Raw genomic sequence first — 23345 nt, forward strand, 5'->3', positions numbered from 1 at the left:
AAGGACGAAAGGTACACGAGACAGTCAAAAACAAGATGTCACAAGTGGCTGGAATCAGATAAATGTGCCTAGTCTTTGCTAGCAAGTTAGGATTTTGAGAGACATCAAATAACCATCCTCTCGACGTATCACTTACAGGTGTTTTGACACAGACAGACGCGAGCGGCCGTATCTCCTCGCGCGCCGTTCGATACATTATAAATATGGCGGTTCCTTCTGTGCAATTTGTCTACCTTCTCTTTGTTCGCGCCCCTGAAAGGTTCCCATTATTCGCTCTTCGAAAGTCAGCCCTTCTAATTATGGCGGTTGCCACGCAAACGTGCGGTATCACATGAGAATGCATAGAACGCGCGGCGTGGTGTCACATCAGACACTCCCAAGACCGCCGCTGGCGGCGCTGTCGCGACGAAGCAGCCCCCCCCCCCCCCCTTTTTTAGGTGTCGCACGGTCCGAATTTCGTATATATGTATAATGGCTCCTATTACATGCCGCTATTATGCCTACACTTTTAGAATTGTGCAACGCTCTTTTTTTATTGTTTGTGCGAAATATGAATAAATAAGCTGCATGTCATTCGAGGAAAACAGCGGACCGTTGAACTTCACAACCGCACGGTCATTTCGCTCGTACGAACAAATGATGATGGCATAATAAGGCTACGATATCGTCATAAAGTCGTACCGTCTTATATCCCTCTGTCAACATGGACAATTTTCAATTATCATTTAAACCAATGGCCACTGAACATGCGTGGTGCCACCAAGCCTGTCATGCGTCAACTTCTCAAAGAGATTTGGATCCAATGTTTCTTGACGACAGATTCACACGTTACACAGCAGGTGGGGCTACGCGCATGTTCAATGGACTTTGCTTTGAATAATCATTGAAGACTGTCCGCATGACAGGGGTATTGATCGCGTTCGACGTGCGCAGATGAGTCCAATGAGTCCAGTGTAGAGATGATGGCGCCTGTGATCTGTGCTGGATTTTCATCTCGGAGGATGGGTGATGTTCCGTGAAGTTAAAGGGGAGGGACATCCATGAAAGGGAGTGGGGGAAGATGGAAAAATTCTTGGATCGTGCTACACAATTTTGAAGAATAAGCAACACATACATATACCAGTTACCTGAATAATTAATATCACAGTGGAGTTAGTTCATAAAAAAAGCAGAAAAAAAACATTGCGTTGTTCGCGTTTTTCGGCATCATATCTCAAATTCAAAGCAATGTTGATGTTCTCAGCTCCGCCGACCTGAAGAATAGCAACAAGATGTGCATGAGGAGAGCTGAGTTCTGCGCCAAGAAAAACAAACATTCCTTAATGGTGCGGTGGTGACACAATGATTTTGCCACTAACGCTCAAAAACTTCGCTTCTTCGAGCACAAACAATTGTCCGAGGACGGCAACTTTTCTTAAGTGCATACCCGGCGCGGGACGTTATGCGATATACTCCTATGAAGTCTGCGGAAATCGTTATTCCATGTATCCATGGCATAACTTTACTGAAATTTCTCGTTTAAATTACCTTGCCTTTCATCTTCCCTAGTCATATTACTCTGCTTCAGCTACTCCTGCTGATGGGCTTCTGTTCTGCTTTGTAGGATTGCCTCCAAATCGAATGCACGCAGACGACTGTCAAGAACCGCCCCTCGAGAACATCGACATTTCTTCGTTGGAGGGTCACGGTTACGGTGTGCATGAACACGACTCAGAAAATGCGCACGAAGCAACGACTGCCCCAAACCAAGCGCTGAGCGACCCACCTCTGGACAAGGCTGCGTCAACCGCATACCCTACAACGACAACGACATCAGCTGTCGTCATTCAAGAACCTGGCAGCAGACCTGCGAGTGCTTCTCTATACGCCGCTCTGCCAATGACGTTTCAGAAATATCTGCTGTTCTACCCGCCGCGATTCCCGCAGGTGGTCTTTAGGCCGCCGTTAATCTGGAGACCGACCATAGGACAGACCTTTCCGGTCAATGTTCCTGTTGTTGGTGCATATCATCCCGTGGTTCCGGGAATACCAAAAGGCGCAGGCGGCGGCGTAGTGGGCGTCACTGCAACCGGTGGGGTGATTAGTCCGGTTGTGTGGCGCGGGCGAGGTGTAGTTGACACAATTCGGCAAGTTCTGCAAGCTGGCGGTTCTGGTTAAGACAGTGAAACGGGGATGAGTCTTGCGTTTGCTTAAAACTGTCGTGTTAATGCGACATATCTCACTTACAGGGTGCTTTCCACGACTGATTTCGAACGAACAGTGCTATTGAACGTGTCTCCAAATAGTTATGCATTTCCAAAGTGTCATATATCGGGGTTTAAATGCCCATGATCCCGTTAATCGCTTTTGCGGGTAACTGGCTGCGTACAACTCGGTGTAGCATATTAATTTCACTACAACACAGATGGGAATAAGTTATTGTATGTTAGAGGATCAAATGCATCAGCGACACGCTTCTTATATTCGCACTTTACTGGACCATTGTATCGTATGTAACCATTTAATAAATTCATTTTGAACAAGTGCGTAGCATATACAGACAGCTTTGCAGGATATATCAACATGCTCACAGCGCAAATATCATTTTCCGAATATCAACGGAATGAAAACTCATGTAAGCCATTTTATACCCACTAACCATATACATTCATATTTCCAGGCGCACCCCATTCTGATACTCTGATGTTGAATCACAATGGCAGAGTCGGAGCAAGTAGCAGACTCCGCAATGGAGCGGCTTGACCTGGCCTAGAGCAAGTGATCCGAATCTGCGACTGGAACACTTGCACCTTACTTGGAGTTTAGCCCTGGCCAATCTCCCTTCTCCCAACGTTGTCCTGCTAATGTCTGGCTCATCGCTTTCTTCAAGAAGCAAAATCGCCAATGTACGACGCGAAATACCAGTCAAGGCGGAGACGCATTGCGAAGCGGCCATGTTAGCGAAGAGACAAAGGAAATAGGAAGCGCGAGCGAGAAGTGATACGTCACGGAAAGTTCCGGTTGAATCTGCCTATTTTGGCGGAGCAGTCTGGGTTGCTCCTTGGACCGACCTTGGCTTGAAGGCCGCTCCAAAGCTCCATTTGTAAGACTCCGGCACTGTTCTCAGTCTGCGAATAGAACAGACTTGCTCCCGGCGGAGCAGCAAGACTTGCTCCGTAAGCGCTCCGAATCTGCCATAGGAATTCAACATAAGAGTCATGGTCACGTACGGTCACGTGGCATATGTCAAATTACACCGACATTCCGTTCTGGACATAGATACAGAAATAACTGTGTTAGCGATGCTGGCATTTCGCTTGCGTGACTTGATTATGGTTTGTAACACCAGTTGCATAATTGTGCAATTACCACTTTTATCAGAAGTAACAGGCACTGCAAGGCAGTACCACCGCCAGCGGTGGACGCGTTGCTTAGCATTACATCGGAAGCTCATGATGCTTACTCGACGTGGTTGTGCTCGATTTCGCTCGATTTCGTCACCAACAGAAGACCGTGAAAACAACCGAGAGCAAAGGCTTAGAGGGACTCTTTCCATTGTAGAGGTCCGCGGGGGTTTGGGCGTAGAATCAACCTAGGTGCGCGCACCCCGCCGCGCGCCCCAGGTTCCGTTTCATATCCCCGCTGACATTCATCATTAGTGAGCTTTAGGGCATCGTACGCTATCGCCTTTGCGTACGTAAGGCATAGCGTTGGTGCTTCTGCGTACGCACAAAACAAAGAGAATTTCGCGCATTGCGCAGAACAACCACGCTATCCCTTACGCACGCAAAGGTGACAGCGTCCGACGCATGATAACTCACTATTAATGAAACATATTCTTCCATCGTTAAAAAATAATAAAAGAAAAACACGCCACGTTCGTATGAGTCTGACCTTGTACATTTAGGCCGGACTCACACGAACGTGACGTTCTATTGCGTCCGTGAAAAACGGACGTGGGAGCCGTCACATCCCTGTGAAAGTGTGTCCGCTTACGATCCGCATGCAGCCGCCCATCAGCATGCGTTTTCCTCAGAAACGGGTCGTGCGTTGCGTTCCTCGTGACGGACATAAGATTCGTAAAAAAAAAAAAAAAAAAAAAAAAAAAGAAGAATGTGTAAACATCCCCATAGACTCTAATAGGTCCGTATGGTGTCCATTACAAGAACGGAGAGTACGTGGATGAGGAAAACGTCCGTGTGGGTCCGGTTTTATGTACATTACCTGTCAGAAAAAGGCGTACCCAAGTGCTTTTCACAAGTAAGAGTGATGGCGCTATCATTCTGGAGCCGGATGTTCAACTTTTCGTTATCCCATAACGCGCGTTAGATGAATCACTTCGGCCCGTGATTCGCCACGAGGTCTCGCGTGAGCCTATAGGCCCCGTGCGGTATTGTTTCGAGGGGGCGACGATAGCGCCCCAAGCCACCCAAGCGACGGGGAGGTGCGAAACCGTACTGAAGGCGAATCCGCTCTCGCCTTCCTGCCGTACGCAGCTGCTGTTGCTGTTGTTGTTGTTTTTTTTTTCGACTTTTGCTATGACCAGTATGTTTCGGGTACCCCAGATCCACATGGCTCATATTGCTGCGTCGTTGGCAGCTCCGAGAACCCAGGAAAGTATGAGGTTTTATCGTTTCCCTGCCCGGCTGTACAAGCGCGGCCGCAGGCAACGCTGGATACAAGTCATTTGGTGCGGCAACAAAGCATGATCTATCCTGCAAATTCTACTCATATGATACCTGCGTCCTGTTTTACAGTAAATGTCAACGTCTTCATTTCTGCATATCATTTATTTTACTACGTTGTATCAAATGCATCGAGGTAAAACTTCTGTACACACATCATCTGCTGTGCATAATGTTTGCACACCAGTTTCATTGTACCAGAAAATAACTGGTGTTGAAAACAATCAGGCTTCTCTTAGTCTTCCCTTCCTTTCGAAATTGGGATTTATCCCGCCACTGTGGTAAATCGATGATAGACATTCGTGCCGATTGAGGAATATCGCCACTGCCGCATCGTGTTTACATTTGCTGACCGTAGGGTTTGTGGTTTTCGGCATTTACTTTCAAGCAAATTCAGGGGGTGGTTATTCGACATTTATATGGTTTAGTAAAAATCGGATTATTTCTGCAGCTATGTTCCGTCTATGGGATGTCTATCTAATTGCACGCGAAGCAATGCCTATTTTGTGAGTGAGGGAAACAACCAACTAGCAAAAGTGAAATACTAAATGAACAGTGGCGTTTATCATCAGTACCAAAGAGGCAAACAAGGAAAACCTATCTTTTGTTGTAATATATGCAGGCGTACATGACCATACTCACATCCGCACAGCGGTCCGCTTTTTGGGAATATGCCGAATTTGAAAGAAAAGTCATCCGGAGGATGGTTTTCGACATTTTTCTGAAAAATGTCGAAAACATTGCGCAACATTTTTCTGAAAAATGTCGAAAACCACAAAACCTACGTCTGAGATAAGCATGAACCTGAAACGGGAAGACTAGTTGAGAAAAGGCATGTTGCTGTCACCGCACTGTAGCTTCCCGGGTGTTCGAAGACATCTTCACTTCAGAAACGTATCCGGACTCATAAAGCCTTCCTTGGTCTACAGTTGTACATGTGTACCTCAAAAAAGAGAAACACTGCTTCTTTAGGAGTTCGGAAGCCGCATCTAAGTTTAAGTAGCCCACCACAACTTGGTGCTAGCTGTTGCGTTCGCCATTGCGCAACACACGACACCACCCAGCGGTCAGTTCAGTCCACTGATCTCTATGTATAAAGGCTGGATCGCGCATGGGAGAGGGGCTCGTGGGGGAGAGGCGTGCCTTCGGGCCGCCATGTTGGTGGGCCATAAAGTGCTATGTGTGCCCATAGAAAACAATGGGAGGCAACAGAGATTGTGAGTATTTATTGCGCTGCTAGCATTGATCGTTGTTTATCATCACACAATTTTGTAAGGTGCCAGTATACCGATGTATCCTAACAGTGTTTCACAGGTGTCCTGCCGTTCGATTCTTAATTACGTTATGTTTTGCATTTCGAAACTAGACCGTCAGTGCAGTGCAGCGCTGGGGATTGTACTATACAGCACGTTTCCCAGCCAATATTTCAATAAGAAACGACTTGAGGTTAACAACAACCATGTATATAATATCCCGTACTGCGTTCTGGACAAAAATTGTTCCATAAAGAACGGTCCGGGAAAAGATATACTCGCATGGCAGAAAGAGATCGTTCTGTAGAATCACAGCCGTTGTTTTAGCCGTGTATGCGTTTAGTATGATTTATATCAAGCATCGCCTTAGAAAGAGTCTTTTAGTAAACGACAGTGGTGCTTTGCCTCGCAAATATGGACACACCGAAGCAGCCCAAATAATTACTTCACGCAATTAGATCACACTCGTTAGGACAGTTAATCAGGTAGTGATGTAAGCTTAATTAATTAAGTTACTTAGAAAGTGGTAACACCTCCTTGAGACACAGGACTTATCTCTTTTTGAAGTACAGCCCTTCTATGTTTGTTTGCTTCTTCCTTTATTTGTTCTGATTATTTGCAGGCGCGGTTGTGCCAAACTGAATGTCCTTCTCCAGCACTCACATGCTTTTGTTGAATACAACTGCAGCGTGAGAAAAGCTGCTTGGGGATGGGGTCCTGCTATCCAGTGCTGGCTTTGTCATGCTTGTTATGGGGAGCATGTTCCAAAAAATGCAGCCCCACGTATGGTCTTCAAATTGCAACAGGACAATTTGGAGCTTGAAACAGTTGTGATTTTGTCATTTTGGTCCTCGTGTACCCAGTCTGTGAAACGCAAACAAAAAAGTCTAACACGATATGCTTTTGTAATGAAGATCACTGATGATGAGTAAAGAGAATATACGAGTTCAAGTTTATTCAATATTTTATATCATTCATTATATTATTCAACATTTTATGTCAAGTTTATACAACATCAAGTTTATTCAAGTTCAAGATTTATTTCTTGCACTTATGCATTTCAGGATACAATGAACGTGCAGGGAGGTCGCAAAAGACTACATTTATTGTTTTGTGCCCTTGCTACAATGGCAATATATGTTTTAGGAATGACAATGGTCAGGTACGCTCTCTAAATTTGTAGCACTCAATTTTACACTCTAAATCTTTTCACACCTTTAAAGGTGTAATAGCGTGCATGGCGCACGCCTTTTTAGGTGTAATTTCGGTAACATCATAATGGAGCACGGTTTCGCACAACTTTTCTTTACTCGAGTGTTGTCTGTCCTCCAAAAATTCAGTCTTGCAACATCTCAACATTGTTCAACAGTGTTGTAGACACTTGCGCGTGCTCGATTATCGATAGCGATGCATATATGCATTAGATCGTACCTACGATATCCAAGACATTATGAAAGCGAGATTTGCACTGACACTTGATCTTTAGTAATGTTTTCCGAATTTTGTAAAATATCATCCTGGAGATGCAATGTTACGCAACCAGATTGAATGTGCATAGCGCACACCTTTAAAGGTGTGAAAAAGTTTACAGTGTAGGTTGGAATGAGCAATGAATAGCAACTTCCCTCCTGATATTGTCTCATATATGCTAAATTTTAAATTTAATGTGATTGAATATGTGATAATATAATAATAATATATAAGAATATAATATGTGATAAATGAATGTGATCAACAGTAGATGTAAACAACATGAGTAGCCAGAGAAGTGCATTCTCAATAAATTTCTTCTTATAGCGTGTATGTGCATGCCTATTAACTGAAACAATTATCACAGTTCACAATTATCACAGTATGAACAGTTGACAAGTTTCAATTTCTGAGAGTGTACTGTAGAGGCTGCTTAGATCTACAACAGTTCATACAACGTATTATATACTGTGAATGCCTTTAAAAATCCCATGTGACACATATGCCTTTACTTTCTGGAGGTGTTGTGGTAGTCAAAGTTTGTGGGCATTACGCAGGTTCTGCACCCATTTCTTGAGTATGTCGAGGCAGCTGTGAAGTAACCTGCATTGATGATGATTATTCCAATTTTTATGGTGCATCAATAACAAAGGAAATAATACATCAGAACATTGGTTTGGGTGCAACCAGTTAAAAATGAATATGTTGTTTAATAAATGCATTGGACAAATGTTAAAACATCAGTTTAAAGCATGGTTTACAATCCCTGTATCTTCTAAAAATTAAAAATATTAAAAACTCTTCTAAAAAGAATTATAATCTCTATTATATTGCTGGGTGAAGGAGCCTAAAGTGTAAGGTGTGTTTCTGACGGTGAACATGTAAGAAAATATGCAAAACTGAGAGAGGCTAACCACAGTGCGTGCACTGAGGTTGTTCCTTCCTGTAAAGTAGAAACCAGTGGATGAGGAACGTGACACTTACCTGTACACCCAGCCGTATCACACTGCACAGATTATTCACTGGGTAGCCCTCATGACGAAACCTGTATTGAGAGACCACTTTTGCCTTAAGAACTGCTACAAATAGCGCGACACGCTACAAATTATTACTATCGTAACAAGCTGACGATACAGCTCAGACACAAAGGCATTATTCAAGTCTCGCCACACCACCGTTACGCAAGATTCTTTGTCACAAATCAAACCAAGGCACAAAACAATACCAATACATGAAAAAAGGTGACAATCGTGGTCTCATTATGACGTAATACCGAACTTGTGCGTAAAGGTAATTCAAAGAAATGAATGTGGCACTTGCTTCCGCAGAGAACACGGTGTACCATGCTAGCAATGCATGCAAAAAAGCGCTCGAGTGCTCGTACATATATTGATGACAACACTACCTGCGTAGTGTAACGTGTTCTTTCAAGCATATTATGCACTCAAACTGTATTTGCCGCAGGTTAAATTGCAAGTGTGGTCGATTGAACGTCGGAAGAGCGATCAAGCAACCTGCATCCAGTGCTCGTTTTGGGCAAAAAAACACTTTATAATGGTCAACTAAATATACAGAATGGACGCCTATTTATTCATCGATAAAGAGTGACTCACCTGTATAAATTTAGGCCCTGTATCCTTGCCAGTACGGTTGGTACGACCGTAATTGCAAGAAGTTGCCATGATCGCTGCGGCGACTGTTGTGGGTACAGTAGATGGCGGCCGGTTTCTTCACGCTCGCGCTCCCTATCCGCGATCCAGCCTTTTACAATCGAGATCAGTGGTTCAGTCATACCGATTTTCACCGCAAGTGGCGCATGTGTCAAATTTTCGCCGCGCCTTCTGGTTAGCGCACGGGGCATGGCTTTCGAGCGCGCGAACTTTAAATATAACGATAACGATCGCTATGTGAATGTTCAATATCGGGACCCTGGCCAATCGTTGACTTTCAGCGTCTGGTTTGGTGAAGTCGTGTTTTAAGAGTGGGTGACATCGCCGTCACCTCTGATGTAACGTTCGTAATGCAGCAGAAATACGGCATAGCAATGCAAAAAACAATGTTTTTGCATTGTCTACGCTCTCAAAACTGAACAAGGCCAATTCACATTGTTGATATCGATCTGCCTTCTGATTGTTGAAATAAAAATGTAGAAAACTGCATGTGGAAACAATAAACTTTTTTCAACTGCACGGGGTCAACAATTACAAAGACAGCAGAATTATTTTATTTGCGTAATGACGGCAAATAACAAGCTGTGAATAGTGAATTTATTTCTCTGTGTAATAAAAGCTTGGTGTATTGCTCTGCACAGCTTGTTGACTGATACGGCTCAAAATACGATATTGGTCTGACATACATATACATACACACACACATACGGATATATACAAAGGAAAAATAGCTAAAGCTGTATGGCTGCACGTTGAGCATATGTTTACAATTTGATCGTGCACTCCCAGCCGAGGCTGGGAGTGCACGATCCAGGGAATATATATATATATATATATATATATATATTCGGAGACTAAGCCTATGATGTGTAACCCATATTGCCAGCGGTCCAGTGCAAAGAAAGAGTCCCGGCAAAGATGAACGTCGGCGAACTTCGTTGACGTTAGAATTTCATCCATCCCGTTGTTGTAGTTATGTATGGTGGATGAATTTATTTGTAAGCAGAATCTGGAGTATTCCTTACGGATACAGTAATGGCCCTCTCGAAACTGTGTCATCCTGCGTCAGTCCTGGTGCGGAGAATTCGGGGTGTATCGCACCAACTTTCCTATCAGCTCACCATCATTTCCTAGCAGCTAGCAATCCATGAATGAACAGTAGCAGGTTCTAATTTTTGTGACCAATCTCTCTCTACATTACCTTCGTTTGCATATGTTGCTGCGCCCAGGAACTCGGACGCAGCAATGCCCTGCTTGGAGTATTATGGGTACTGCATGTTCAGACGAGCATCAGTTCTAAGCAACGATTACAGAAGAAGTAAAGCCCTTACAGTGCTCTCAATCATTAGTTATTGCCGTTTAGCCGCTAAATGCTGCAGCAGTCAAGTCCACTTTCAATATAGTAACCATGACCAACGGAAAAGAATAGTGACCATCACTTTGTTTGACGGGCCCCTGCATTCAACTGTCCATCTTGAGTGTCTTCTGCAGTTCTGCCGATCTGAACGAACGGATGTCCACCAGCTACACCACTTACTACAGGCCATTTCACAGTGTTCGCAGGCAACACCGTAAAGGGTCCACCACTCCACGGCTTTTGGACAACCCACGGCTGGCTACTGGCCCACGGGTCGCTGGGCCACGGCTGTGCTGACACCCATGGATGGCCACCGTGATGGTGCTTGATCACTGACTGTGGCACAATAACGATAACTGCTGGCTTCGGTGTAGTAGTCGGCGGTGGTGCCGGTTTAGGAGTGGTGGGTGGCGGCGGGGGCTTCGGTGTAGTCGGTGGAGGTGTAGTCGGAGGCCTTGTGGTAGGTGGTGGGGGAGGTTTCGGGGTGGTTGTTGTAGGAGGCGGTACCATGCAGAGGTACTTGACGTAGACAGGAACGGCTTTGCCAAACTTCCCGACGGTGTAGTGGACGCCCGTGCCACAGGGGACAAACTGCGAGGACGGTGGAGTCGCTACCGGTGCCACCTGATTTGAGATGTACGTGATTAAAAGAAGCCTTAATCTGCAAATTACACACAATGAGTGGGCTCGGAAGACGCCCAAAACCAGACACATGCCTCGAATCCGTACTTCTTTACAGGTAAATCATCCAAACGACCTGCCCCTGATTTTTCTATCGCCAGCTTCTTTCCTTGCTGCACCGCGGAGAATGTGTGCTTCACTTGTCGACAAGTATATCTAATTCGCGTGTTTGCTGGGCGTTTCAGAGCAACTCGCTCTGGGACAGAGCGCCCTTTTTTGCTTTGCAGCGACAGCTCGGATTCGGGAGAAACTCGGACGAATCACTGGTGAGTTTTGGTGCATCATACGTTATCGCTGTAGCGTACGTACGCGATAGCGTTGGTGGTTCCGCGCAAGCGCAAAACCTAAAGAGAGCTTCACGCATTGCGCAGAACCACCACGCTGTCCCTTACGTGCGCAAAGGCGATAGCGTACGATGCACTAAAACTCTCTGCTATCTTGAGTTCCGGACCTTGTGCGATCGAACGATAAGAAGCGTTGGGATGACTCTCTGGCATACGGACGTCAATTTCCGTCAGGCTCTTGTCTAGATTGCATCTGTCTTGCTCTAGTGGGTTCCGGCCCTCGCTGACGGATTAAACGCCGGCAGCGTATAATTGGATTATAAGCGAATTATATGTCGCGCAGGGACATCGGGAATATCTCAGAATAAAGGCCTCATTCGACCCCACGCCCTTCATGTTGCGAGTCGGATACGTTAGAACTACGCCACTGCCGCAGCGGTACAGGTGGCTGCAGAGGCGAATATCGCCTCTCCAGCTACCTATAGAGGCGCTCGCGTCGTCCTCAAGATGGCGGAGAAAAGAATGATTGCCGATCGATGAGTCTACCTGCTTTTGCACGTATTCTTTCGTGAGACATGTTTCAAGAATTGTACAAATAACATAACTCGCGTGTCATTTCCCGCTTTCTTCGCTCTTTTCGTTCACACAGCCCTTTGACACCTGTTGTGAATTGTTAGAGCACATATTTTCCAAACAAGTAAATCATGATCAAGTAACATCATTACTGGAAGAAAATGGATAACTAACTTGTTTGCAGCATCGATTCCGTAGGGACTACTCCGCTGTCATGGCCCTGTCTGATTTCATCCACGACTTGGCATTAGCTTTAGATAATAATCTACAAATTGACATTTTGTCTTTGCATCTCTCCATGGCATTTGACCGCGTACGTACTCTATAGAAAACCGACACCTAATACCAAGATCGTGGCTTGACTCCGGGACTACATGTGTGGTCGAACGCAGTTTGTGGGATATAGTGAACTTAAGTCATCCTGCGAACATCTGAGGTATACCACAGGAGTCAGTCTTGAGACCTTTGCTGTTTCTTGTTTGTATAAACGACATGTTAAATAACATTAATTGTAAAGCATGTTTATTCGCTGACGACTGAATAATATATCGCGGGATATATTCCGAAAAACATAGGGAAAATATATCGGCAAGGCCGATCGGCTTTTGCGGTATTCTTTCCTTATGGCTCACCATTCCGATCGGCCTTGCTCATCGGCATACTGAGGACGCACCTTTACAAAGCAGTTTATAATACGTCAACGAATGGTATAACAAATCGCAAATGATGTTGACCATTGACAAAACTGTATGTATGTCGGTTACATGTAGAACACAGGCCTTGCCAACATCATACTACTTGCAAGGAAGCTTAGTAAAGAAAACACACTGGTACAAATATCTTGGGGTCGCCATCCAGTCCGATTTGAGATAGAACTTTCACGTGCGGTTAATCGGCATTACAGTCAAGAGAAAGCTGTACTATCTTAGAAGAGCACTGCTGTATACTACTGCTTAGGTACGACTACCGGCATATACGTAGAACACTCCTGTTACCGATCGTCACGTACGCATAGGCAACTTGGGACCCCTATACCACAACTCTTTTCGAATTGTCGCTACTGTGGCTAACGGGTAGGCAAAGGACAATATACAACCGTTGACCGTGATAGCCAGAGCAGACTGTCGCTCTGCACTACTTTCGAATTGTCGCCACTATATGTTTGTATTACGTGTACGTATTGTAATTAATGTACCTTCCCCACTGCTTCCTGGGTCTTTCATGGACCAGCAGTATTCTGAAATAAATAAGTTGTTATATTTTCTGTGTCATCCTTTTTGAACAAGAGAGAAACTGAGAAACATCTTTCATCCTTTTTGATCTCCCGATTTCTTCCTTCTACAGACTGCTCATATGCGGACTGCATTCAGCGATTTTATTGCTTCCATTGGCTAGCTGCAATTAACATATACGTATATCACGTTCTTGCGCAACACCGACTTAAACATTTTGTAGCAGACCTGCCACCATCGTCATCCGCCACACTCATGGCTCGGTACCGCTCCACGAAACGGGTTTTATCACCCCAATCCGGTAATACCATCGGTGGCGGTTGTAAACCGGCGGGACCACATGTCGCACCTAGAGTCAGTCAGAAGATTTTGGCGGCGGCGACTGCTGACACATGGCGTGGCAGCGTTTGGCGGCGCCTGAATGAGCTAATACGCCACATACGCTTCGTATCCCATTCGGGGAGCATCCAGATGACCAAAATGTACGGCAACACTATGAAGAGATCACCCTGCCTTACCCTTTAGTGCCCCTGGCCGCCGCTATGTAATATCACCTTACAGCGTAGCGTAGAGTCCACGGAGACTCCTTCGCAGGCGCCATCCGAGCTACATTAGGAGTCGAGTTTCGCTACTTCACCACTTGACGCTTCACATTGTGAAATAGGTCATCTGAGAGGAGAATATAAAAAACGAGTTTCTTCTCATTTTTGCAGGAAATTCATCGATTTCACTGAATTTCGAAATTGATGTACCGATATGTAAAGCCGCCAGGTTGTAGTGCCTACACAATTGGCGGAGGCGGCGCCGCAGAAGATGATGGAGCGCCAGGCTTGAACCGATGTGGTTCGTAGCTGTAATCTGGCTACTATTGATAAATTTCGAGCAGTCTCCCACAAAGCGAGCAGCAGCCAGAGAGCAAGAAAAAGCGATAAAGATTGTAGCACGCGTAGCACCGGTAGCCCCATCTATGAGTGGTGGCGCGAATATCAACAGATGGCTGTAGCTTTTGAAGATCAAGAAAGACTGCCGCCACGTTTACACTGCGTAAACTGCTTCGTTTTTTTACTTCTTCAAACATCTTGTGAGGATTATGTGTTACGGTTTGTCAGACAGATACTGGTGGCATTTGTTGTGGACTTGCGACCCTCCAGAATTATACGGAGCCTGTGAATTCTTGCTACTTCAGAATGCTATTTACAGTCATGCCCAAGCTTTTCCCGAACGCTCGCAACCACCAAACTGAACACTCGCATCCCTGCGTATCCTGGGTATCCCTGTTTGTATCACGCTCTCCGGAATTCTATCCCGACTCGAAATAGCGGGTTCAATTTGCTCGGAGCTGTGTCATTATAAACCTATTGCTCCCAAAAGGAGTCGCATTGTCCCTGCTCTGGACCTCAGTAAGATCGCCAACATCGGCATTCCGAGAGGGGAAAGGTAGCCGTTCACTGCCCTGACATGTTTCTGCCAATAATCCCCCCTCCTGGGCCCGCCCATGATCGAAATAGTTCTCGGAGTCCTTCAGTTCCGTCTATATACGACCAGACTTTACATGGAGGTACATCAAAAAATTTCTGTCTCTGCAAATATCAATGCATTTAGCTAACGCGTTGTTCCTGTTTCCAACAGCAGCCGATGTTTTCGGTTACGTAGCTGTAGGAAAACTTGTGACGCATGTACAAGGACCGCTGGAGTGTTCCAGGACCAGGAGTGTTCACCTTAACCTATGTTCCCAATATTGTAATAAGCCGCGTTTACATGAACTCGACAGAAGCGGATCGAGTTGGGTTGTTGGCTTCGAATCACATTGTCGCGTCGTGTTGACCTGCGTCGCGTGGAGTCGAGTCAACCCGACAGCAGGAAGTAGGTTGACTCGACTCGACACGTTCGGGCTAGGCTCGACTCGCTAGGCGGCGCTGCGGTCGCCTTCGGTTGGAGCGAGTTCATGTAAACAGGGTCGCGTAGGGTTCGACTCAACCCGCTTGTTGACTCGACCCGTTCCTCTCGAGTTTATGTAAACGAGGCTACAGAAAACCCACTAGTTGGTGATCTTTTTTCTTTAATAACACACGCGTTTTGAGGTCGAATCGAGTCAACCCGACAGCAGGGGGTAGGTTAACCCGACTCGACACGCTCGGGCTAGGCTCTACTCGCTAGGCGCCGCTGCGATCGCCTCCGGTTGGAGCGAGACCATGTGAACAGCGTCGGGTCGGGTTCGACTCAACCCGCTTGTTGACTCGACCAGTTCCTCTCGAGTTCATATAAACGAGGCTACAGAAAACCCACGAGTTAATCTACAGCGGAGTTCATGGAGGGCGGGGTAATGGGACGCTGTCGGGAAAGGGCCCGCAGCAGATATCGGGAATCCTGATCGGGCCTTTGTCCTCCCGGTGTTGCAAAGCGTACGTAGGACCGTTGTTCGAAGGCGATGCGCGCCAGATTGGACAGGATCTTCCTTCACCGTCGGTCCGTGCGTCTGCCAACGGGCTGTGCTGCCTGTGAGGTGTCAGCAATCGTTACGAAAGTGCTCGTCGAGTACTGGAAGGACATCTTCTGAAACAGCCCTACACACGTGTTCTGCAACAACAGACGATTGTACAGGTTATCCTAGCTGCGACCACATTCTACTCATATCTCCCTTTTGTAATCTTCAACCTGTCAAGAAGTTAATATGAAAGTGCAGTTCGGATTGGCACTGTAGCGATACACCCACGACCTGTTAATGGCTTATCAGCATGGGCACAAAGTAAGACACTGTCCTGCTTCGTGGAGGAAGAACCCACTGGAGTACTGCAGTGGGTTCGAGCCCATTGTGGTGTGCTGGGAAATGAACGGCTGAAAACGCCGCAAAAGCACCACTCTCGTCTAGGAGACGACCGAGTATCGCACTGCTGAGTGGAAACCGTCGTTCCATTTTCGACGTCTAGAGGCACCCATGGCTTCCCACCAATGGACAACTGACATTCTCCCCCCGTCTATGCTTGCAAGTTTTCTAGCTTATTGACCCGACGCTCGCTTTTCGGATGCCACGAAACACCTCTCGTCAAGATGCTGCACTAATTCATCGGAAGCGACTCAATGTGGCTTTTAGAGCTCAGTGGTGTTACCGCTTGCGACAAGTTGGCTCTCCAAGATGCCGTCACTGCTGCGATCTGGAAGGTCTTGAGCACATCCTTCTCCATTGCCCGCACTACCAACCTTTCCGACCCACACATTCCGTGTCTCCCAATCGGCTGGAATCTCGTCCTCTCACTATGTCAAAATTGCTTGATCCATGGTCCAAACTAGCCCACCAACGCTCTGCCCTAAAACGCTTCTAAACTTTTTTTTTCGACACCGTGACTTCAGTCCTCATTGTGAGGCGACTCATTGTTCCATTTCACCACATTACCGCCAGCAAGGGGTAGAGCACTAGCTGCTCAGTTCTATCGGCCCAGCCCTGCGTAGTGGAGGCAGCAGGTTGCGACGCTTCCCAGCACGTCCGGTCTTCCAGAACGTCCCATCACCGTTGATGACAGACGCTCTCACATCTATAGTGACTGTTTAGGTTTCTGCGTGTTATGTTCGGAACTTTACAAGGGTGGCATTGCGAAGGGTGCAGTCGATACCGGGAGTGCCAAGAAGCGGTTGAGACACGCAGTGTCTTGGGTATACGGGCGAGAAACCAGGAGAAATCACGACCATCATCATGCCCACACCCTAAATCCGGCACCCGATATGTACCGCATGAAAGAGGACCCGCACCTGGGCCAAGCGGTACACATGAGGTACAGTCCTCAACCAGCAGGTACAGTTCGCGACCACTGTGAAATTCAAACGGTACAAGGGCTCCGAGACCCATCCGTACCGGCTAGGTACCTTTTAAGCGCGGTCTATAGGAGCTGTACCTCATGTGTACCGCGTGTTTCCGGCGCATGAGTACGAACGCCTTCTCACGATATCCATGCGCTGCAAAAATATTTCGTGTGATTACGAATACCAGTCAATAAATTCCCGTATGCAGCAGTGCCGTAATGGATGAGCACTATCATTCTGTCAAAGAAGTGCAATAACTAGAACCCGTGACCCCGTGACCGTGAGGGATCGCACGTTTGGGAATTCGTTTCTTGCAACCGCTGCAAATCAGTTTGTTTTGAAACGTCGGGGAGCGAGGACGAGTCTGCTCGTCCTTCGAAGAAATTCGTTCGACGCTTTCAAGATTGGAGTCATTTAAGGTGCGTATTATATCCCTGAAGTAATTATTCATCTGCACGACGCATTTTCGTTCATCTTCGCTTTGATTCCCAGTGGTCCTGATCACCGGCAGGCTGGACACAACGACTGAGGGACGGAGACAACGAACTTTGTGCTTCATGCACGAACGTTGATGCGTGAATTAGAGGAGCCTAGATTGCACTTTACACCTGGATTACACAAGCAAGTAGGCATGTTTTTCAGGCAAGCTATTTCGGTTGTTGGATTTTTTTTACATTGTATTTTCTCCTAGGTTACGTCCAAGCGATGTCGTAAATGGGTGAGTCAATCGTCTACTGTGGTTGGTGTTACGTTCTGCGGAAGAAACGGAAGTTGTGGAAGAACAGCAATCCAAAGCTGTGGAAGAGATAAAGAAGTGTGACCGCAGAGCAGCTGCAATGGTGAAGGAGAGATGCAGTGGTCATCATTCATCCATATACGTTGTGCCCCGTGTGTTCGGCGTTTCTGCATCATGACAATGCACGCTCGCGATGGACAAGCATCACCCCTGAAATGGATATAATTTTCGAATAAAGGTATTTGTTTGTTATATTTATCGTGCAGCGTAGCTTCCTGGGGCTGCTAATATATCGTGGAGGAGGGGAACCACCCCGACGGGTAGGTTTAAATCGCTGCGGGCTATCCGTTTCATGTACCGCATGTGAGGGCGCATGTACCTCTTAATTTTAAGAGGTACATTTATTAAAAATGTACCTCTTATTGCCCATTTATAGAGGTACATTCATTAAAAATGTACCTCTTTGCCAAGTGGTACTGAACCGTTACATATGCGTTACCTGATTTAGAGTGCACAGCTACAATAGTGACATTACGTGCCCCACCTTCCAGGAAGTTCTTCCAAAATAGCGTCGGCCAGTACGCACATATTTGGCACACTTCATGACACACTCGGTATAGTATTTTTTGTTCGGGATCGATACAATCCATACCACGATCAGCTAACACGATTTTACGCCATTTTAGACAATTCTGAATTTCCGATCTTCCTCCGAGATTTCAAACACTAGAAAAGATGGGGGATTATAAACTTTCTAGTGAAGGAAAAAGAGAATTGATACTGACTGGGAGGCTGTAGTTTTCTGTATTTTTCCAATCTACCGAAGATAGCCAGACAGGAAGTGACATCCATATGCGCTTCGTCACATCTGCATATTTGAGGCATGAATACCCCCATGTGATTGGACTCACCCAGGGTTCCGCAGGCCATGCTTGTGGAACGGCTAACTGGTAGGGATATCCAAAGGATCGTTTCTCCAGTGTCCTGGTTACGGTGTTCTTATCAGTTATCTTCGAGTATGCTGCTCCATTGCGCGCATGCAGGAGAGAAGAAAAAGAAAAAAAAAGAAGCTTATTGAGGCGGACACTCAGGTGATTTCTAACACACGTGATTTCTAACCTCTATCCTCCATATAGAGCTCTCCGTGATTTACGCCATCGCAGTGCCGTGTATGCCAAAGGGAGTCTGACCATTAGGAGGCATAAAAAAGAGGCTCGACCTGTCAATCAAATTTAGGCGCATTTCATTGGTTACTGTTTTCCATGGGAGCTGCCATGACACGAAATTTTCTCCAAGATGGAGGATGGTGCTTGGAACGGCGAAGCGGAGATTTCGTGACAAAAAATTTTCACGGACTACTTTAATTTCATACTGTGAGTATATATCTTCATGTACGCATCTGCAAAATGAGCTTCAACTTTCGCTCCGCCATCATTATTTACGCGAAAATGGGATGTTTCGTCGCTAACGTTATAGGCCTATAGTTAAGACCGTGATACCAAGAAAATAGCAAGAAGGACGACCCTTATACGTAGGATTTTGCATTATATAATTTCATTTTATTTTTACATACATCTTTGCTCATTTTCGATTCGATCTAGTTACATTACGTGTTTAAAACTCCATAGCGGCAGTCGTCTGCTACGAAGAAGCGGTTGTACCGCTCTCCTGGCCAATCACTTCTGCCAGCAACCATTTCTGCAATTCTGAGCCTTCCCAACATGCCTCTCTCCATGCAGATGGGGTTGATAAAAGTGGGCGCAAAATTCGTTGTTTTGGTCTCTCACCGGTGGTATCCTTTCAATCCGAATTAATCGAGTTTCTCCAAAATGGTGGCACCCAGTAAATAAGGGTGAGGTATAAGTACTGGATGGATGTAATAATAGACAACTGTATTTCGACCTGTGATTGGATAGATACCTTAAAAAGTGGGTAGAGCCTCAGGTATAGGCAAGTCCCATTAATGGCCAGACTCCCTTTGGCATACACGGCACTGCGCCATCGGCACGTGAACCGCCCACTGGTGGGCAAAACAAACACGCGTGGTCATATACACCAGAACACGGGATACTTCCAAGGGTGGCTGGCGCCCACCGCTGTGACGCTACAGTCGCTGCAATGTTTACATAACACGGGTAGGTCTATTTATCCCTAAAGCGGTACTCAATAGCGTTACATTCACGGCAATAAATGAACGGGATACGTCGGTTTCCTCGTTCGTGATTTAAGCGCGAAGGGAAACCGCAAGACAAAACGCATGAATCGCGTTCCTTTTGTATTGGTGTCAAAGTAACAGTATCTAATTTCGCGAGGAGACATTTTTGTGCTTTCTATTTTTGTATTTGTATTGTACGTAACCCCCAACGGCGAAGGCCTACACAGAGGTGCATTTAAACACAAGTAACAAACATTGCTAACAAGCACATGGAGTCAAATAAATGCTAATCAGAGCTCGGCAAAGAAAACTCATGATCGTGATAACTCACTATACGCACAATCATAGTGGCCGATTGCGTGAGGCCCGCGTGTTTTCACACCGCGTGGCAGCACCTCAGCAGTAATTTGCCATCACGTTGGCATGGAAACGCGAAGGACGGCGATTATTGTGATCGCGCTCACGCTGAACTCAGATATCGTGAGCTCGCTTAGTGCACTTATGCTGACACGTCTCTCAACGGTAGTAACGGGATCCACTGTGTACGTCTTCGAACGAAATCGTTCGCTTCAACGCCATTAGAGAGTTTTAGTATATCGTACGCTGTCGCCTTTGTGTACGTAAGGGATAGCGTTGATGGTTCTGCGCACGCCCATGGCAGAAAGAGAGCCTCGCGCAGTGCGCAGGACCACCAACGCTATCCCTTACGTACGTAAAACTGATAGCGTACGATATACTAAAACTCTCTATTATCGCGTGAGTCTCCGATCATTGTCCTTGCGTCGCTATCTGTCGCTGCGGCAGTCTGACGCTAATGTTCAAATTGCTGCTGCACATTCGAGCTTGTTCTCTGGAACGTTTTGCTCTGGTGTATCTTTATTTCCATTTTTCCCTGCCAGAGGCAAGAGAGCACGCTGTAATATTAACCAATAGGGTACCTGTGCAGTATTGAAATCGCGCATGACGCTTACTCACACATTTCCGACTTTGCTTCTTTTTTTTTTTTTCAGGCACGCAGGCGTATGCATTATGATTTTGCCAAGCTGTTCATTCCACCTGTGTATTTGGATTTGATTAGTTGCTGCAGCAATTTATGTCACCAATTCAATTCAATGTTCAATTCTGCGACGTCTAGTGACACCCCTGGCTTCCCGCCAACGGACAACCGACATTCTTCCCCCCTCTATGTTGAACAGAGTTGATCCCATGCTCGCTTTCCGCATGCCACGAAACACATCTCGTCAGGATGCTGCATTAATCCACCGCATGCGCCTCGATGTGGCCTTTACAGCTCAGTGGCGTTACCGCTTGAGACAAATTGATTCTCCCACCTGTTGCCACTGTGGTGCTCTTGAGGATCTGGAGCACATTCTTCTTCATTGCCCTCACTACGAACCTTCCCGAATCACACTCTCCGAGTCTCTTCGTCAGCTGGACTCTCGCCCTTTCTCCCTACCGAAATTGCTTGGTCCCTGGCCCAATCCAGCCCAGCAACGCTCTGCGCTCAAAGCTCTTCTGACATTTCTGGACACCATCGGACTTCGATCGTTATTGTAAAGGGGCTCGTTATTTTATTCCCCCCATTCCACCAAGCACTGGGGTAGGGTATCGCCTGTTGCGATGAAACTCCCCACTCTCCAAGGCCGAAAATAAAGTTGTTGTTGTTGTTATGTCACCAACTACATACACAAATATGATGTATAAGGAACTTCGTTCGGTGAAGTGAACCTGTGAAGTCATCCTCAAATGACATGCGTGTGCACTGATACTGGTAGGATCTGTGGTATTTGATTCTGGTTTTTGACACGTTCTGCGTGCAAATTCGGATCTGATCGGTGATTATTTCGCCCGGCCACCACCTGTCACTGGCTTTTGATGGTCACGTTTTACATTGGAAGGCAGTTGGTGGAAAGCACTCCCATGCACACAGTGAACGCACCACTCTACGCTCTAGGCTACTTCTTGATGAAACAGGACTATTTTAACCTGGGCAGACCCTAAGCATAGCCCTGCGATAGGTGGGAGCATAATTGATTACTATTTTTCCGGAAATGATTTCACTTTTTCCGTCCATTGTACTTCAAGATCAAGCCAAAGGAAATGAAATAAAACTGAGCGAGTTGAAGCGCTCATTCCGGAGATTAATGGTGTACAAATCATTTCCGTCCACCGTGGGAAGATTGTAGCGGTCTACGTTTATCAGTGCTGGTTTTTGATAAATACCGAAAACAAGAAACCCTATACCCACTGACTTAACCTGTACGCAAGGATACTTCAAACTGTTCAACACTTCTTACAAACAAACAAACAAACAAACTTCTTTCCTCCTCCTTTCTAGTATACACTAGTGACTATTGTATTATGCACCACATTTTATTTGCCTTGTCGCTTTCACAGTGCGGGCCAGAGGTCGGCATCTTTGGCTCACGATCACAATCATCTAATAAGGCCTGTCGACCTCGCAGTCACTGTGAACTCCAGCGAAGGTCGATATCGCGCCCTGTATCTCGTATCCATGATCACAATATTTTGAGAAGCTTTATATTATCAGACGAGTCGAGACGATAAAAGCTGGTGACCGTAGACGTTGACGCCGCCAGACGGCTCTCAGACGAGTGATTATGATTTCCCGCACTTTCACAATCACAAAATCAAGAACCAAGAGCACGCCCAATATTTTTTACGGCATATCAGCGCACTCACGAGATAATGTAAAAGATCACACATGGAAATGTACAAGTGAGTTACTTGATAACGAAACGTGTTTTTAATTACCTTGATCAAAACTGAATGTCATGCGGAGGCGGTGTTCGACTGAAGGCGGTGTTCGACTATCTGTATGTTTTATGGAGGATGAATCATATATGGCGTCGAACCTTGATAAACAGATTGGGAACACAATAATTATTCACCGTGGCTTTATTCCCGAAAAGCCGTAATGCATCATGACAATTATAGCCACCCGAATATGCAGTGTTAGAGCGACAAGGAAATTAACAAAATTCTTTAGCGTGTACTTGAAAGGACGAAGGCAGTCTTAGAAATCTCTTTGCAGTCTAGTTCAGTAGCGAAGATGTCTGGTTCTCGATAATAGTGAAACGCACCAATAAACGTAGACCGCTATAGTTCATCACGCGGTCGATGGAAATGACTTATACACCCTTGATCACCGGAATGAGCGCATCCAATCAATCAGTTTTATTTCCTTTGGCTTCCTGTTGAACTGCCAATGGACAGAGGAAACTAATCATCCCTAATACACCACACACTATCCCGGCTGTCATGTGTATACGCACGAGTGCCAGCCCAAGATTACCTACTCAAAAACTGAAATTAAAGTTCTGCATAAGAGTGAGTAAGTGGCAGACGCGGTTACAACATAGACGCACAGGTACCCTATGCCTATTGGTTATATTTACAGCATTTACCGTAATTTCACTCGTAGAAGCCGCACCGCAGATAAGCCGCACGACGC

The 23345-nt window shown here is 46.0% G+C and overlaps 1 protein-coding gene across 1 annotated transcript; it reads right to left on the reverse strand.

The window, feature by feature from the left end:
* Positions 1-10441: 10441 nt before the first annotated feature.
* LOC135401531 (uncharacterized) lies at positions 10442-18730 on the reverse strand. Its single transcript, XM_064633996.1, has 2 exons — positions 18627-18730; positions 10442-11038 (listed from the first exon to the last, which is right to left on the reverse strand). Exon 2 carries the CDS (start codon positions 10922-10924, stop codon positions 10493-10495), a length of 432 nt encoding a protein of 143 aa, XP_064490066.1. The 5' UTR covers positions 10925-11038; positions 18627-18730; the 3' UTR covers positions 10442-10492.
* Positions 18731-23345: the final 4615 nt, after the last annotated feature.

The sequence above is a fragment of the Ornithodoros turicata genome, chromosome 1, assembly GCF_037126465.1.
Source record: "Ornithodoros turicata isolate Travis chromosome 1, ASM3712646v1, whole genome shotgun sequence".
Classification (NCBI taxonomy): domain Eukaryota; kingdom Metazoa; phylum Arthropoda; class Arachnida; order Ixodida; family Argasidae; genus Ornithodoros; species Ornithodoros turicata.

Coding starts and splice junctions, on each gene's coding strand:
- LOC135401531 (XM_064633996.1), bottom strand. CDS start 10,924: ATGGTACCGCCTCCTACAACAACCACCCCGAAACCTCCCCCACCACCT.